This window comes from Eurypyga helias, unplaced genomic scaffold (assembly GCF_000690775.1).
Source record: "Eurypyga helias isolate BGI_N326 unplaced genomic scaffold, ASM69077v1 scaffold9567, whole genome shotgun sequence".
In the NCBI taxonomy this organism is placed as follows: domain Eukaryota; kingdom Metazoa; phylum Chordata; class Aves; order Eurypygiformes; family Eurypygidae; genus Eurypyga; species Eurypyga helias.
In genome coordinates, this window is record NW_010263675.1 from 798 (window position 1) to 18,230 (window position 17,433).

Here is a 17,433-nt window from a genome sequence, read left to right on the forward strand (position 1 = left end):
GGAGGGGGATGTGCCCACGCCGGGCTGGGGGCTGCTGTGGCACCAGCGGTGCCTGCCCTGGAGCCCACCGGGGCAAGCTGCTGCCCCGGCCCTGCTGCATGGGCCCTCGAGGGCTTTGATGGATGGAACCTCCGAGGGCCTGACACTGCCACCGCCGCTCTCCTGCCCATCACCGCAGCATCCAACCACCCATGTCCACCCTGGGGCCATCACCAGGATACCAAACTAAACCTGATTCTTTTTCTCAGCTCTAAAACCTGGCCTTGGTCTCAATAAGCCTGAGACTTGGAGGTAATATTCATCTCCAAGGGTCCAGTTACGCCACCACTGCATACACCGCCCTTCCCACATTGGGTCTGCTTGACCTTCCCCAGGTGGGTGCCCGCTGATGGGGTACAACCACCGAGTTCATCGCTGTTCTTCTGCCAGAATGGGGTGAAAAGTGCATTGCATCACCCCAAAAATGCAATCGCTCCAGCTCATCGCTGCCAGATGGGGCCACCATGATCCGGCGGGGACCGGCTGAGAGGCAGGATGGAGCGCCGCGGGGACAAGCAGGGTAGGAGAGGGTCAAAGGCACCGGTGGCTCTGCTTTTTGCCCCCCCAGACCCACTAAAGGTAAACACTTAATTTATTCACCTGCCTGCTTTTGCCAAAGGGAGCCTTGGTCACACCCGGTTGAGCAACTCAATTACCCCTGTAATACCTGAGCAACAGCACGTACAGACTCCATTACTGGGAAAAAAAAACCAAACTAAAAATAAAGGAATCATGCTTTGGGGCATTTAAAATGTCACGTGTGAAGGCAGGGAGTGTGGGCAGGGAGTGGGGGTGGTCACAGAGAGGAACCGGACTCAGCCATCCCGCTCCCCTTCACTAAATTGCTAATTTAACTCTTCTTTGGACCTTGATTTTTACCAATTTCACCAGTTCTTCACCTTACAATTGAGCCCCAGACCCACGAGGGTGAATGTGGGGCTGGCACCGATGCTCTTACCTTGCTCAGGATGTAGATGAGGTCTCCGCGGTGGAAGGAGAGCTCGTCGGGATGCTCGCTGCTGCAGTCCCACATGCCTTGGTAGTAATTAGCGTAATCTCGCTGGGAACCTCCTGGGGTAACATCAAATAAAAAGAGAGGTGAGGGTGACAGGGAGTTACATGGGGATATACTGGGGTTGTTGGGGGAGAGTGGCTGGTATTTGTTGGGGAGAGGAAGGAAATATTGGTGTTATTCATTTTGTATTTCAGTTAAGAGCCAAGGGTCTGGTCAATAAATAAATGCAATAACTATCAGTAAATACGTGAAAACACACTGGTAAATGTTTCTGTTTCAGTAAAACCTGTTTACTACAAGCCACAAAGGAAAACAAAGATGTTTTCCCTCTCTCCCAAGTCCCTCATCTCCTTCTCAGGCTCAAAACAAGCTGCCCCCGAGGTGGGCATCCGTACCCTGGTCAGGAGGGGACACGTGGCACCAGCCCCAGCTCTGCTGGGCTGTGTTCCCACCACGGTGACAGCCAGAAGCTATGGGAGGGGCTGGGGGCCTCGTGACAATGCTGCTGGGGAAGGTGGCAGCCAAATTTATTAATTAAAGAAGCCGAGCAGGGGATCACGGCCAATGGAGCAGGGCACCCTCAGCAAGAGAACAGCACCGACTGCTTGACCGGGAAGGCTTGGAGCAGGAACAGGGATGGGAGGGGAGCAGGGAGCAAACATCTGTCTTCATCCTGCATTCCAGGGGCTCAGCGAAGGTCATAGAACCACAGAATCACAGGAAGGTTTGGGCTGAAGGGACCTTAATGCCCACCCAGTCCCACCCCTGCCATGGGCAGAGACACCTTCCACTAGACCAGGTTGCTCCAAGCCTCATCCAGCCTGGCCTTGGACACTCCTAGGGATGGGGCATCCACAGCTTCTCTGGGCAACCTGTCCCAGTGCTCCCCACCCTCTGCGGGAAGAATTCCTTCCTGATGTCCCATTTCCATCTCCCTCTTTCCGTTTAAACCTGTTACCCCTTGTCCTGTCACTCCCTGCCCTTGGAAACAGTCCCTCACAGCTTCCTTGTAGCCCCCCAGGCACTGGAAGGGGCTCTAAGTTCTCCCTGGAGCCTTGTCCCCAAGGTCCCAAACCTTCCATGGCACGATACAACCCAATAGCTCAGGTCTTGATCTTCCCATCGAGCTGCGAGTTTGGGATGGCAGAGCCTTTGCTCAACGCCTGTGATCACACTCTGCTGTGGAAAGGGAAGGGAACATGAGCCAGCAAAGTCCTCCCCTCCCCTCTCTTTTTTTTGGAGAGGCCAACGATCTGTCAGCTGAAAGCCGCGGGCTGGGGCCGACGAGGCCGCTGGCAAATGGTGCTGAGGCTGGGGACCGCCCTGGGCTAAAGGCCTGAGTGGGCTTTCCGGAAAAAGTCACAGCAGCATTTCCAGAACAAAACATTTCCATCTTTGCCTTCTCAGAACGGCATTTCCCACTCCAGAAACTGGCCCAGAGACCAGAGCCACCAGGAAAGGTCCTTTCCGCTGCAGGGAAGCATCCCGCCCTGCGATGGGACCAGACGAGCCCAATGCCGAGGGTTTGCAGATCCCCACGACTGGTGGAGACGCTCCTCTGCCCCATTTGCAGACTGGAGAAGTGACTTGTCCCAGCACATCCGACGGATCCTTCCCAGCATCAGAAAATGACCCCAAACCCTCCAGATTCCCAGTTTTCAAGCACACCAGGTAACTTAAAACACGCTCCCAGACCAAAGGCTTGAGGCAGGTGGCTGCTCTGATGGCACAGCACCGAAGTGGGGGTGAATCCAGATGTCACGCCACGGACATCTCCATGATGTGACCCCCTTGGATAATTAAACCCAGTAAAACCACATTCCGCAGGGGGAGGGATTCGAGCAGCGGGGCTGTACCAGCGATCTGTGCGGCTGAACCCAGCCCAGGAAGCATAAATAGAAACTATGGAGCACATGTTGGAGGAAATGTTTGTAATATGGTATAAGGGACCGAGCGATAAGGGTGCATCTGGAGTGCTGTGCCCAGATTTGATCACCTAAATATGAAAAAGGACATTACAGAGATGGATAATGGCACAGCAGGGAGCAACTGGAATGACTCAGGGACTTGGGGAACTTAAATAGAAAGGCTGGGAAAAAAAAGAAGTAGGTCTGCATCCTTTGGAAAGTATTAAAGGGGGAGCACACAGTGGTGAGGAGAAGATTGTGAAGGGAATAGAAGGAGTAGGAGCTACTGAGTTATTTAAGCTTGTGCTAAGTGCAGGAAGCAGGGGTTATGAACTGGAGGCAGAGGAAATATCAGGGCGTGCGGGTGCTGGGCAGGAGGACGAGGCAAGCAGCAGCTTTGGTAGGAGCCGGCAAATTGTGTAATTAACACAAGAGGTCGTTAGGGGAGGGTGTGAGGACAACATCACCATCCAGAGAATAACCCGGTAGAGGGGGATGGTGCCTGGCACGGAGCTGCTGACATCCCGTGTGCGATGAGGTTGGGGAAAGGCTGCTCCAGGGGTACCGAAAATACCAGTAATTCTATGGAGCATCAGCGTAGATGCTGATGAGAATTAAAGATGCTGAAGAGATTTAAACACAGCGACACCCCAAATCTGCTCCTCCTCAGGGTTCTGCGGTGTCACTGATGTACTGGGAGGGGAAGGGGGTTGGGGTTGAGATAGAAAATACATACTCCTACAGGTCATTTCCAGAGCTGAAAGTGCCCATTTCTCCCCCCAAGCTCCCCCAGGACAGGGACCCGGGTGTCTGCTGGCCCCCAGGGAGGATGGTGCCTGGAAGCTGGAGTCAGCCTTGTCCCTCATTTACCAGGAACGCTTGGGAGGTGCCTCCCTATCCCACATCTGCTCCTTCCTGCTTCTCCGAGGAACAGGAGGACCTCGGAGGCATCTTGTCACCCTGTCAAGGTGCGGAGAAAGGAGAAGCCACTGGTGCACAGAGACTTTGCAGAAGCCTGGACATGATGCCCTGCGAGTATAAAGGCAGACAAATTTCCAGCCCACAGGAAGGTTTGTGCTCCCAAGAGCTCGTGTATGTTTTTCCAGCTATGTCAGCTGCTCAGATGGAAGGTCTCACCCCTCCCTCCAACCCTGCCTTCAAAAGGTCAGAATTAATACAGCAGACGAGGGAGATGTCTCACGATCAAAGCACGTTGGGCTCTGCGCTTCGTTCCCAGCCGCAGCTTCAAAAGCTACAGAGATGTTTGTGCCAGCTACCGAGAATGTCTTGCTAAAATTAAGACCATTTGCAGAAAAGGGATCCTGGCTCTTTTTTTAGCACTCAAAGGTAAGGCCAGGCAAGGGAGAACTTCCCTTTGCAGCCTCCACGTGGGACGGTTAATGTCCGTGATCCTCCCGACCTGCCAGCTCCGGGCTGGGTGGGATGTGGGTTGGATCCAAACAAGCCACCCCAGGACTCCTGCATTAATTCTGCCGCCTTTTATAAAGAAGAGGTTTTGTTTACAAAGCCCCAGTGCCGCGTCTAGACATTTAAACCTGCGTTCAGGGCAGAGCCGTGATTTCAGCGCGACTGATTTACACTGATGTAAGTGGGACGAGAGCCTGCTCCCATGTTTATGGGCCTTGGGGTCATTAAGAGAACCAGCCAAATGTGACAACTGCATCATTTTCTTCTGCAGCCTGAGCAGCCCCAAGCAGGGGCTGTGGGAGAGGCACAGTCTGCCCCAACCCCTTTGCTTTGGGCGTGTTGCTTCAGACGCCTGTTGATGCTGAAACCTAATGACAACCGTCTGCAGCTCAGGGGTTTGCGCTGCTGCGCTCACGCTAGGTGAAACCTCCTGCCGCGCCGAGCGCAGGGGACTGTGACAGGAGGCAGGCTGTGAGGCTTTTCGTGTTTTCTGAGCGGAGGAATTCTGCTCGGTTTGTATGTGACTAATACACTCACGCTGCAGCAGCAGCCCCGAAGCCCATCCGGCGCAGAAGGCAGGGATTAAGCCGCCTTGAGCGGAGCAAATGGGTGTCTTGGCAGGAGCAGCCTGCAGCTCTCAGCTGGATTTGTTGGGCTGCTCCAGCATCGTGGCATCCTTGTGGTTCTTAGAAATTAGAAACAATAGTTTTCCATTAGCCAAATGCTCATCTGGCACTTGGGCTGTGCGATATAATTAAGAACTAGCCCCTTCCCTCCCTCCCTGCAGCCCAGCCCTCTGCTCAAGGACTTTCGTCATCTCTTTCTCACCCTTGGTCCAGTTGGACAGAAGCACAAATTGCCAAGGCAAAAGGCGCGAGGGCCGGGGTTCCCGGCACGGCAATAACCTTTCCCACTTGAAATGCAGCCCAGCTTTTCAGAAGCACGAGCTTAATGTATGATTTAGTGTAAAAACAGACACAGGACTTAAAGCAATCATGACAATGCTAATAACTAAACCAGTTATAACCATTAACAACAATTACAACCGCCGGGCAGATGCTAATGAGTACGAGCAGGGTGTTTAAATGGCTGGCAGGGCTGTGACAGGAGAGAGCCAAAATCCTGGGGGCAGCCTTGGGGTGCAGGTTCATCATCACCCCTGGCACCAGCCTGCCACAAAGCTACGCTCTGATCCCCACCTCGAGCTGGAAAACCCACGGGGGAGCTGCTTTTCCGCCGCCTGCTCCTTTGGATGTTTACATGTTGGGGCAGTTGGGAAAGGCGGAGGAAAACGTGTGTGTGCGCACGCACATCCCATCACCTTCTGCTTTCCTCGCCCCGTGCCGAGGCATCCCATGAACAAATATGCAGCCCCGCGTTAGGGCCACACTACGGTTTATAAAGCTTGGGATGTCGTTTTTTCTGAGCTCTGGGTGCTGGTACCGGCTGCAGCCAGCTCCAGTGGCCAAATAAGTCATTGTGTTGGGGGGTGGGAAATGAACTCCACAAAGCCCCAAGGAGTGGAGGAACGCCGAGTTGCTCCAGTCTCTGCAAACTGCTGGGACTCAACCCTGTCTGTGTTACTGAGATTTCAGTAGAAAGAGGCCTGAGCACGCTCCTGGGCTGGGGCCAACTGCCCAAGAGACATCCAAGGGGGTTGATGTCGACTAAAGTTGCATCAGGCTTTCAGGGAACACCGGGAAGTTGGGGACAGGGGTTCTCTGATCCCTGGGAGAGGTAAGCCAGCTGAGCACTGCTTGGGCTGCTCGTGCATTCTAGAGAGCACAAGCAGGCACGAGGCCAGTTTAGCCACCCACAGCATCAACACCGAACCCCTCCGGTCTCCATCACCCAACAAGCTGGATACCTGCTGCGGGGGTCCCCAGCTGGGCAGGCACCCGTGATCTGAGCACCAGCAGCATGAGACTGTCCCCTCCAAGCTCTGGAGCGGGAGGATGATGTGGGAAGGTCTCCCGAGCCGGACTTTGCCAGGAGGATGTGTTTTCCCATGCAGCAAGGAGCTAGCGGGGCGGCAGGAAGCCCCTGGCTGGTCCATGTCCAGCTGCTCAGACACAAGCACTGCTTTCCTGCACCGGGGCGGAAGCGGCGATGGAAAGCGAAGCAGGTGGGACCGGGGAGGAAACAGATCTTCCGCTCCCATCCCACAGTGCGGGTCCTTAAGGAAAAAGCAGGGGTGGAGGCCCTGGCCACTGTGGCCAGCTCCTGGGCTGCTGGCTCTGGGCGGGTGGTGCTGGTTCCTGGGGTAGTGGTGCGCGTCCTTCCGGCTTCCCGCGCTGAGATCCCTCCCTGCGGCAGCTTCCTCTGGGCCATGAGTCGCTTCCTGCCCTCTCTCCAGGTTGTTTCTGCCCCAGCTCCTCTCCCCGGCCCCTTGGGATGTGCCGGGAGGGCTGGGTCCCTCTCCCTGGCGTGCCTGCTGCTCGGCTCTGGTCCAGGATGGGATGAGGGACAGGAGTGCCTCCATGGGACATCCTTCAGCACACAGATCTCATCAGGCAGGAGGGGGGGGCTCCTCCGTGGAGAGCTCACTAAGGCCAACCCCCAAGGGGTGCCTGTCCAAAATGGGGAGGCATCCCCCACGCCCACAGCATGGAGAAGATGGGGAGAGCTCCCTGAGTTACCTGAACATCACCCGCTGGAGAGCCCCCTCTGTCACCCATCAGTCTGCTCTCGCGGCCTCTCCCATCCTCCACACCCTTCCGTCACCCTCCACACCCCAGGACACACAAAGGTGGCTGGACTCAGACCCCCCCAGCCATGACCTGGGGGTCCTTTGGGTTGGCCAAAGTCGGGCGGGCTCTTACCGCTTCTCTGTCTGCTCCTGGCACCCTCACTGTCCTCTGGGAAGGGGGGGTCCAGCTCCTCATCTGGGGGGAAAACAGAGCAGAGAAGTCAGGGGAAGGGCTGTGCTACTGCTGCACCAAACCACCAGGCAGGCAGAGGGCTGCAAGAGCATCCGACTGTCAGAATAATAAATTCCTGGCTTAATTGTGAAGAGTGGAAGGGAGGAAGTCACAGATAATATTTTAAAATGTGGTGTATAAAAAATATGAATTGTTGTTAACACTGGTAAAAACAAATCACTTCTTACAGCCTCATAAATTTAGGCAGCACTTTGCCGATGCCCTGTAGGAAGAGATGCTTCCTGTGCAGGACTCGCAGCCCGGAGAACAGGAGACGCTGAGGAGAAATGCCGGAACAGAAATGCGAGGAAGGGTTGCGGACAGAAGCAGAAATTAAGGAGAAAGAGGACCGCAGGCAGGCTGGGATGGCTATGGAGGATGAGGAAAGAGGAGGCAAGAAAATAATAAGAAATACCATGGAAAAGGTTAAGGAAAGAGAGGCTGGAGGTCACAGGGAAGCCCTGTGAAAATGGCTGGTGGCTGACGGGAACAAGGATCTGGACACAAAGAAGTTTAAATAAGATTATTTAACACCAAGCCAGGTACAGCCCAGCCCGAGCTGCTCTGGGTGCTGGGCAAGGCGGGTGCACAGCACCCACATTACCTGCCATCACAGCCCAAGCTTCCTCCTGCAACCACAAAGACGAGAAGTGACCTAATAAAATCATATAAATAAGCCCCAATTCCAAAGCATTCCAGAAAGCCAACGCTCGGGGAAATCGCTTGTCCACTTCCTGCACCGCTGCTGGGGAGCCCGGTGCAGAAGAGGTGCGCGTGTCGCATCTTGGGGGACGTGACTCTACCGTCACCTTTAGGCAGAGCCAACAGGAACCGAGCCTGGGTTTTGCTGAGCCCGTGGCCCCCTGATTGCAGGGCGGTGACGTGCTGCTGCTGCCCGGCGCTTTCCGAGGACGCGTCCCCAGCCGCTCTCCCGCCCGGCGCTGATCAATGCAAACCAGGTCAGAACTCCGCTGCCAATCCCAAATGGCATCCCAAGTTGGAGGGTCACCACAGCTGCTCCCCCATTAGACGGGAAGCGGCACCAAGGATCTTTTCTAAATAAATCAGACTTTATTGTAAAACTCGGCCACTGACGAGACGGAACCTCATTAGCATTGATTTTAAAATAAATTATTGAAAGTGGCTTTTGCCTGCTCTTTGCATTTGTAAAGGAGAAAGTAAACCTATAGGTAACAGCGCTCTCCCCCCCCATGGCCACACATGCGCCCCAAACCCTCGCATCCGGATTCCTGTGTACTGTAACCATTGGCACCAAATCCCCTGATCCCGTCTCGGTGTGAGACAGAGGGCAGTCAAACCAGCCCCCATGCCACGAAACCCCCAGAGCCACCCTCCAAAGCGGGGCAGCATCGTTCCCTCACCACCCCGGGTGACCTCTGCACCCAGGGCCTCCCCACAGCCACCCCCTCCTCCTGTCCGCTCAGGCTCGCTCATCCTGGATCCAGGCTGTCCTCAGGAAACCTCTTCCCAGAGCCCTTCCCGCACCTCCTGGCACACAGACATGCTCCTCGGGAAGCGTCAGCCGGCGCTGGCGCAGGAAAACACGTGCCACGGAGGAAACCCTCGCAGTGGGTTTCCCAGATGAGCAAAGCTGCATGAATCCCACATGAGGACGGGGTTGGAAAGCCGTTTCCCTGCCCGGACGTGGTGCTGGGCAGCTGTGGGTGCCTGATGATTCTGGGGAGATATGTCTATCCTGCTTCCTCCCTGCTTTCCTGGGAGCCGCCCCTAGACTGCAGAGCTGGTCCACTTTGCTGGCACAGCTAATGGGGAGTCACATTTACAGCCCCTAACGAGCTCCGGCAACATTGTGGGTCCCTCGCCCCATAGAGAGCTGCTGCTCCCCCACACCTCTGCTCTCCAGGAGCCATGTGAGGCTGCCCGGCAGGGGCCGAGGAGGCTTTCCAGAGCAGCCGCCTCTCCTTGTCCTACCTTGGACCATTTAATTCCCTATTTGATGGAATGGGGCACGTTGTAACCAGAAACCAAAGCCATGGACCCCCTCCCCATCTGCAACGCCCACCTGAGCTGGGCAGCTGACTGCTTCACACCTGGACAAGGTGCTCTCCTGGGTTTCAGTCCTCTGTGCCTCAGTTTCCCCTTGAGGTTGCAAGAGCTGTGACGGATGAAGGCTTTGAGGAAGGAAGAGAAGACCTCCCATGGGATTTTTCTCAGGAAAACATGGTGGGGAGGCAAGTAGAAGATGTGGCTTCCCCTCCTCTTGCCCTCCTGCACCTCATCCTCTCCCCCAGCGCTGCAGCACGGCCAGCACAGCCTTTCCCTGCTCACAGCATGGGCACAGACACGCCGGGACGGCTGTGAAGGCACTAATCCTGCACCGCTGCTGAGCCCTGTCTGCACCACGGCTTGTGCTGCGGCACGCTGGCCCCAGGCCACGCTTCTGCAGATTTCAAGCTGTGCGACTCCTGAATGACACCCATGGGGACACGAGACCCTCCCCTCAACGCCGCATCCCGGCAGCCTGTTGCATCCGGGTGCTTTTCGGAGTAAAGCCTGGAAGTGCTGCTCTGCCTTCCCAGGGCCTGGGTGCTTGATCTCAGCCAATATCTGGATTTTATAGCAATGAATCAGAGGGAAATGCTGAAAAATGCATCTGCTGGGGGCTATGCTGCTCCCACCATGCCACCTCCCTGCACCGCAGCCTTGGCCACACCACCCTTGAGAAGCTCCTTCACAACCCCGTGGGCAGCCCGGAGCACCCACACCGGGGGTCCAGAGCCGCACGGCAGCCCCCAGCTCCGGGCATGGCCGGGGAGCCGTGCACCCCACCGCCGCACCGGAGCAGCCTGGGCATTGGGCAGATTCTCAGAGGAGCTGTGTTTTAATGTAGCAATTTGATTCAATTTTCCACTCTATAAAATTACCCATCACTGCTCGTTGCTTCCTAACAGACACCTTCACTCTTAATTTAACAATCCTATCGAATTCTGCCAGGGAAATTGGAAAAATTTATCACCTGTGAAATTTTATTTTTCCTTGGTTGTATCTGTTTTTGTAAAACTTCATTAACAACGATGACTTGCTGAGGAAATTATCTCTTCATCTCCCCCCTTTCTTTTTTTCCCCTCATGCTCTTTCTCTCTATTTTCACTCGGGACATGAGGGAGGCAGCAGGCCCAGAGGAGACTCCAGCTTGGACAGGACTTTCCCTGCACTGGCAGGGGGTCCCAGGGATGCAAAGGCCAGGGGGACGAGCTCGGGGGAGAGCAGACCTCTCCTACCTGTCCCAGAGCCCTGTGCCTGGTTTCTCACCACTCAGCTGGGCACCTGCCTCTACAGCAAGGTGCCCCCACCACCTACCTTCAACCTGGCAGGGAATGGGGGCATGCAGGAGGGGAGAGCTGTGGCTTTGCTTCCCGCTGGCAGCATCCTGCACGGCGTCCGAGCTGCGTCCCTGTGTGTCACTGCGATTCCAGCCGTGGGGCACAGGCAGGAGGCTCGATGGCCGGAGAGCAGGGGAGATGCAGGCAGAGGCAGCTCCTGCCTACACTGGCTCGGTGCAACAGTGATGCTGCATGCCGGAGGCTGGGCTGAACCTCAGGGACAAAGCCCCTGGGATGCCCGTGCACTCGGGATGAAGGATACTGCTAAAGCAAGGGGTTTCAACCCCGCTGCTTGCAGGGTCTGGGCTGGCGAGCAGCCAGAGACACAACCCTTTGGGCTGCTTCAGGCCCCTCTTTGGAAGCTTTTAGGAAAATGGGATGGGCAGGACAAAGGGGATGGTAAAAGCCCATAATTAAAGGAAGGGTTTGTCTGGCATGTTCCCTCCTCTACCCTGATGCTCTGCACCCCCAGCATCAGGGCACCGATCCGTGTGTGACAGCAGCAGAGCAACATCCATGGGAACCAGGGGTGAGCCTGGCTGGCAGGGTGGGCTCCAGCTCTTTCGAGATGCTGCATCCCAGCAACAGCGGGGTCTGTCCCTAAATCAACACTGCACAAGCTCCATGCAGCATCACCATTAGCCACGTGTGGAACAATCCTCACGTCTAATGTCTGCTCCGTAGTCGGTGTTGGCAGTGAGGAGTCAGGCACAGCTGCCGAAGCAGCCGGGGACGCTGAAAGCCCTTGGCGTGACAGACCATCAGCCCTTCCCTCACCCCAGCTCGGGGACCCCTGCGCTGAGGCTGCTGCTGAGCTCGGAGATGCCTGGAGGAAGATAAAGCTGCCGCCCCAAAGAGCTGAGGATGTAAACAGCGAAAGGGGAAGGTCAGGAAGGAAGGATGAGAGATGGACAGAGGCTGAGGCCCTGCTCAGGGTTGTGCAGGGAGCCCCGGAGCCCCAGCTCCGCTCCCGGCAACTTTCTGGATGCCACTTGCAAACTGCTGAGCAGAGATTTCCTTTGGCAGCAATAACAAGACAAAGATCTCAGGCACCATAAAACTTTCTGGTGCATTTAATATTTTTTTTTAATCACTACAAATATAAAGTTCTGAAATAAATAAGAAGAAACAAGAACCTATTTTGCATCTCGAACACAGACACCACGGGACCCCACTCTCGGGGATGGGGAGCAGAGCTGGCTGATCCCAGAATAACACACGGGTTTGAATAAGGCTCACGTGACCCGTTGACCAAGCCCTGGGGCACATCACACCATGATTTCTGCTGTAACGGTAAGAAACGTTACAGACCGTGTCACCCTCGCAGGCTGTTTGGTTCTGTGCCAGGAAGATTGCTCCTGGCTCCTTTAACCGGCAGCCGCTGCCCTGCTACCTCCAGGCCTCGTGCACTGTTAGTGAACAAGCCCTAGTCTTTAATGTGGTTATTTTATCATCTCTTGGAAGGCCAGTAATTGTGTTACGGCCATGACTGCATGCCCAGAAGGGAGCATTTTCATCATCTAAAGTCTGATTTTCCAGGTAACACAGCCCAGAGATTCCACTCTCACCAAACTTAATATTACTCAAGCTGAACCTCTAAAAGCTGCCCCACCTGAATTTACAAATCATCCACCTCACCAGAACAGAAAGCATGTGCTCTTGTGGTTCATCAACTAGTCTGAACAAAGAAACGGGGTGAAACCTTGGAGTTGTGGGTCTGTAAAATTCAGCAGAGCCCTAGATGTTCATTCCCACCGATGTGTGATGCGGCCAAGGTCTCCTGCCATGTTTGCAGGGCTGAGGTTCGGGGATGGCTCGGGCTTTAACCTGCTTACCTGGTAAAACCTCGTAGATGTCATCCTCTTCCATCTCAGTGTTTGGCTCATCCTGATTCAGGGTAGTATTGTGGGATGCTGTGTTCACAGAGTCAGAACTGTCCACGTCGTTGTAGGGCTCCTCTTCATCCTCCTCGTCACATGGGATAGTCAGTGAGCTCAGGTCTGGCAGGGGAGAGCAAAAGCATGGTGAAAAAGAGCAAATCTTCTTTGAAAAGAGCAAAGAACTCACTTTCAGCGAGTTGAAATCAAGCAACAGAGCCTGTGCCACTGTACTTTGTGCTCACTATGGGCCTTGCAGGGAGTGACCCGTCCCCTTGCTTGGCCCATGAGCACCTGGTGTAAAGAAAATGTGATGGAAGCTGAGAATAGGCTAAAACAAAGGAAAAGCTCAAGAAAGGGTGGCAAATCCCACCGAACAAAGCTAAATTCAACAAGTGCCTCAAGGAACTGAGCCTGACCCCATTCCTGGGCAGCTTCCTGTGGGTTTCCACACAGGGGGCTGGAGTTTTGTCTCAGCATTGCTGGTCTGAAACTGGAGCAACTCCAGTGAAGCCAAACCCCATCCTTCCCCAGCTGAGGAGAGAAGAGCAGATCTGCAACCCCAACAGTGAGCAGCGCTTCTCACCCTTTTTCTGTCCCACTTGGTGACACCTGGAGCTTTTGGGAGATCACACAACTCCATCCTCTAAAAAGCAGCCAAAAGCTTTTGAGTTGAAACCAAATGCCTGTGGGTTCCAAATCACCACTTCTTTTCAACAAACTGCTCAAAAGATCAAAGCCCAAGAAGCTCTCTTGTTGCTAAGAGGGGGTGCTGGGACCCCAGCAAGCTCTTGGCGGTGAGCACAAGCCCACCCGTTGCTGGAGGGAGCAGCCCAAGCTGGGTGAGAAGATGCTGCCAGGATCTGCCCAAACAAACAGGGCACGCGCTGGCTTGGACCAAGCTCCCAGACTCACCTTTCAAGAGGAACTGGATCTGATCCACCCAGTCTTCAGCCTCTGCTGGGCTTGGGGCTGTGAACTGGAGAGAAGCCAACCTGTTATTATGCTGGTTCTAGTATGCGGGAAGAGGAAAAAGATTTGCAGCTAGAACAGGGGATGGAGATCTTGGATCTGCTATTCTCTACCCTGTGACTTTGGGAAAGCCATTTCACTACTTTATCTATATTCCCTATTCCAAACAGGGAAAACAGAAGCGGAACAAAGCTAGACTATCCCAGAGGAAGGCTGTCAAGCCTAATTCATTAAAATAATTCAGATGGAAACCACAATCCCCACTGAATATACTATACTCACTCTGAACCAAGACTCGTCATCCAACGTCTCCCTGAAGCTCAGGAAGGCTCTCATGCACATTTTGGAGATTTGGCCAGGTTTTTTCACTACACCAGTTTTTAGGCTCCCCACTGGATGCTCCACAGATTGAAGGTTTAAATTTAACCTGGCTCTGAACTGCATACTTACAAATGAGCATCCCAAACCCAATCGTCTACGGCTTCTAACCCACGTTCACACGTAATCCTTGTGCCCCCCAAGTGCTAAGAGAGCCCAGCATCACTCTTGTGCCAAGGGAAGGTCCATGCCGAGATGACCTGCCAAGAAGGAGAGGCACCAGCACCTTCTGCAGTGCTGCTTGGTTTGTTTTACTGGGGGGGTGAGGATTTACAGCCTCCCTAACCCTGCAGGTCCAGCCTGCACCCCGGATCTGGGAGCTTGTGCTTCTGTGCTCAAACCAGCATAGCAGGTTCACTTCTTCCCACAGTTCCTACCTCGTAGGTGCGTTTGCCAGGGCAGATTAACTCAAAACAGCATCTTCTCCGAGAGTCTTTGCGGAGATGGAAAGCCAGGCGGGCGCTATAGTGCTCAATGGAGAAGGTGCCTTTAGGTTGCTTGCCTGGAAGAAGAGAAACAGGCTAAATCTGGAATTTGCATCTTTTCATCAAGCTTGCAGCACTGCTGGGTGGTGCAGGGGTCTGTTACCCACACAGGGAAACTGGGGTACACCATGTGCCAATGGGAAACAGCCAGAAAAACCCCTTCAGCCTAAACATGTCCATTCCCACAGGGAATATTATAAAACCTTCATGAAGACACAGCAAAGAGGACGCCCTTTTAAACCTCAAGAGATTGCGAGCAGCCAGCGGAAGGTTGCCGGGGTCAGAGGGTTGCATGAGACGAGCTGGTTGTAATGAAGCAGAGACCACTGCGTACTTGGGGAAATACGATACGATGATTATTCTGCTGGTAAGGAATTAACGGGCCGGCGTACAGGAAGAAATACTTAGTGGGGCCTCTGAGAATTGGCCTACAGATCTTGCCGATGCACACGCACGGCTGGTGTCAGGCAGGGTGGAGAGAGGGAACGCCACTGCAGTCATCTGAGGCACCTTTATTTACCCCAGCTCATTATGTCCTTATGAATCTTCCTGAAGAAGTGCAGGAATACGATTCAGGCAGATGCTCTTAATCTTTGTTTGATTTGCAGATCCTTAGAAAACTTCCAGGGGTGAGCTCAAGCCCTATATAAGGATTTCAGCCCATTGATAACAGGTTTGCTTTACTCTGGTGTTTTCTGGAGACCATTTGGAAGAGGATAACTGCTCATCCCCCGCAGAAACAACCAAATATCAGCCCTTGGCTTCCACACCTACCGCTGCTGGCAAAGCCCGAGCAGCTCATAGCCCTGCCAGGGTGAGAGGAGTTGGGAAGCTTGATGGGAAACCAAAAGTGCTCAAGATCCTTGGACAAAGGATGTGGAAGAAGGACACAGACACGGCTTCATCCCCAGGATCCACTGGAGTTTAATCCTGTCCTAACTTCAGATTTGGGCACTGTAAATCAAGGATGTACTTGTGTAGGTTGTGAACTGCTAGGATGCCGTGTTTCTGGATGGGTAGAACAGAGAAAGACCATCTCTCTAATCATGCCAAACTCTGTTGGAGATATTAGCTGTCTGTTTATATGTACCCGGTGGAGCATGACTGCAAAACATTTCTATACACCGACACGTGGGTTATATACAGTCACTTAGGGGGTTGAAACCCAGCTGATGGCTAATGGAAAACGTGGTACATCATTTTATTTACACACAGCTCTGCTCCTCTGTCTCTCTTCTCTCATTCCACACCTATAAAGGTGTTCTGGGGGAAAAACCAAGCAAGCTGAGAGCAGGAGAACCTGCATTTTATGCCTTGATAGAGAATCCCAACCTTCCCATGGTAGATGCTTGTCTCTTGTCTGACATTAGCCTGCCCTCCAGCAAGGACTCTCCCCTCCTCTTTTCCAGCCTTGTCCATGCCCTCAGCCACCACCCACAGTTTGGGATCTCACCACTTACTTTTCTCATTGGCGTAGTAGTAAAACGCCCTTCTGTTGAGGACACACCACCGCCTCTGCCACTCTGACCCGAAAAAGCTGTGCTCTGGAAAGAAAAGGACAGCAAAAGAACAAAAAATGTTAGCTTCTGCTCTATCACTGTATGCTTCAGGTGAAGAAAAAAAAGAAAGAAGAATCTTTTCCCAACAAAACCATGCAGATTTTTGGCACAAACTTCAGGCAAAGCAAACTTAAATACAAAACTTCAACCAAGGGAGAACCCAGGCTGGAGCCCCTGCAAACCTGCAGCTCGCTGAGCTGCGCTGCTGTAACCCTTAGTCCTGCTAACCCGGAGGCAACACAGCTTTAGGTTAAACCCCTCTAATTGAAATTTAAGCAAATGTCTTTTACTCTGTAATTGGAGCAAGGTAAAACATGCACAGGGCCGGTATTACAGCTCAGCTGATGGCCATGAGGAAAAATAAGGGCTGTTCTTGCCTCCTACCACCTGTCATACAGTAAATAAATCAAGATAAAATCTGAGTGATGAGGAAATAATTTGTAGCTTTCACAAGAGTCAGTAAAATCAAGATAAACCAGAGGCTGACTCACAGTCCTTATCTCGACTTGCTAATGTGTGTGATGCTACGAACTACCTTGTCTTCACCGGGATTTTATCCTCATTAGCTATTGCTCGTTAGAAGGGCACATCTTGCCTTAGAGGACTGGACTGCTGCTTAATTCAATTTCTGGGTTTTAATCTTTGTGCAGTTTGATGATCTGCAAAGGAGAATAAATAAAGGCTGTGGCCTCTGTGTGTATGATGCCTGAAAGGTTCTGCATGTTCCCACCGACAAAGCTGCAGAAAAGATGAGTTTTCCTGTCTGTTCTTCATCTGCAAATTTGTATTCTTGGTAATTCTGGGGTGACATCCCCAAACCTGATGATGTACTTGTCAGGCCTTACCTCGGGACCTCTTCTCCAGATATCCTTGCTTCAAAATGTTCCCTGTGTCCTGAACAGGCTTTGGTAGGATCTCCTCCAATCCTAGAGAAAGCACAGAGCCAAACCTTGGGATTTCCCACTTGCACAACCCCTCAGCACATTCTCAGCCCCCGTCTCTGCAGAAGCACCATGAGAGGGCAGACCAGCAGCTGGAGGGGAAAACTGTGGTCTATCATGATCTTGCCTGCTACTCCCAGCCCTGGCTGCAGGCTCCCAGAAGTCCTCAAGGAAATGAGGATCGTGATACACACGGCTACAGAGACCTGTCCTCAGCAATCTGAGGCTGTTGCTGCTCTGGGGGCTGACGCTCAGCCCTTTACACCCCAGCCAAGGCTCTAACACAATCCCCTTGTCCAGTGTTGGTCTAACTCAGAGCACAGCACCTTGCCCCGGGCTGGCGGCCGGACCCTGCAGCCACGGAGGGGCTCTGGCACTCACTGCATGAGGTGGGAGCTGCATCTCATCCCCAAAACCATCTGGACCAGGATGTCCCCAAGCCGTGGCTGCTGAGGTTTCCCCCCTCTCCTGCTCATCTCCTTCCATCATAAAATAGAATCATGGAATCGTTTAGGCTGGAAAATACCTTTAAGATGGAGTCCAACC

At 53.5% G+C, this 17,433-nt stretch overlaps 1 protein-coding gene across 1 annotated transcript in view; it reads right to left on the minus strand.

Annotated features, from left to right (window-relative positions):
• Positions 1 to 997: 997 nt before the first annotated feature.
• Positions 998 to 17,433, minus strand: part of SKAP1 (src kinase associated phosphoprotein 1) — a gene marked incomplete at its 3' end in the record, with an annotated part of 29,536 nt that continues 13,100 nt past the window's right edge. Inside the window, exons 2-8 of the mRNA XM_010156131.1 lie at positions 16,792 to 16,872; positions 15,848 to 15,931; positions 14,280 to 14,404; positions 13,468 to 13,531; positions 12,511 to 12,675; positions 7,212 to 7,274; positions 998 to 1,110 (exon numbers count right to left, since the gene is read on the minus strand). Coding sequence (XP_010154433.1) covers positions 998 to 1,110; positions 7,212 to 7,274; positions 12,511 to 12,675; positions 13,468 to 13,531; positions 14,280 to 14,404; positions 15,848 to 15,931; positions 16,792 to 16,872 — 695 coding nt within the window. The remainder of the gene's footprint in view (positions 1,111 to 7,211; positions 7,275 to 12,510; positions 12,676 to 13,467; positions 13,532 to 14,279; positions 14,405 to 15,847; positions 15,932 to 16,791; positions 16,873 to 17,433) is intronic.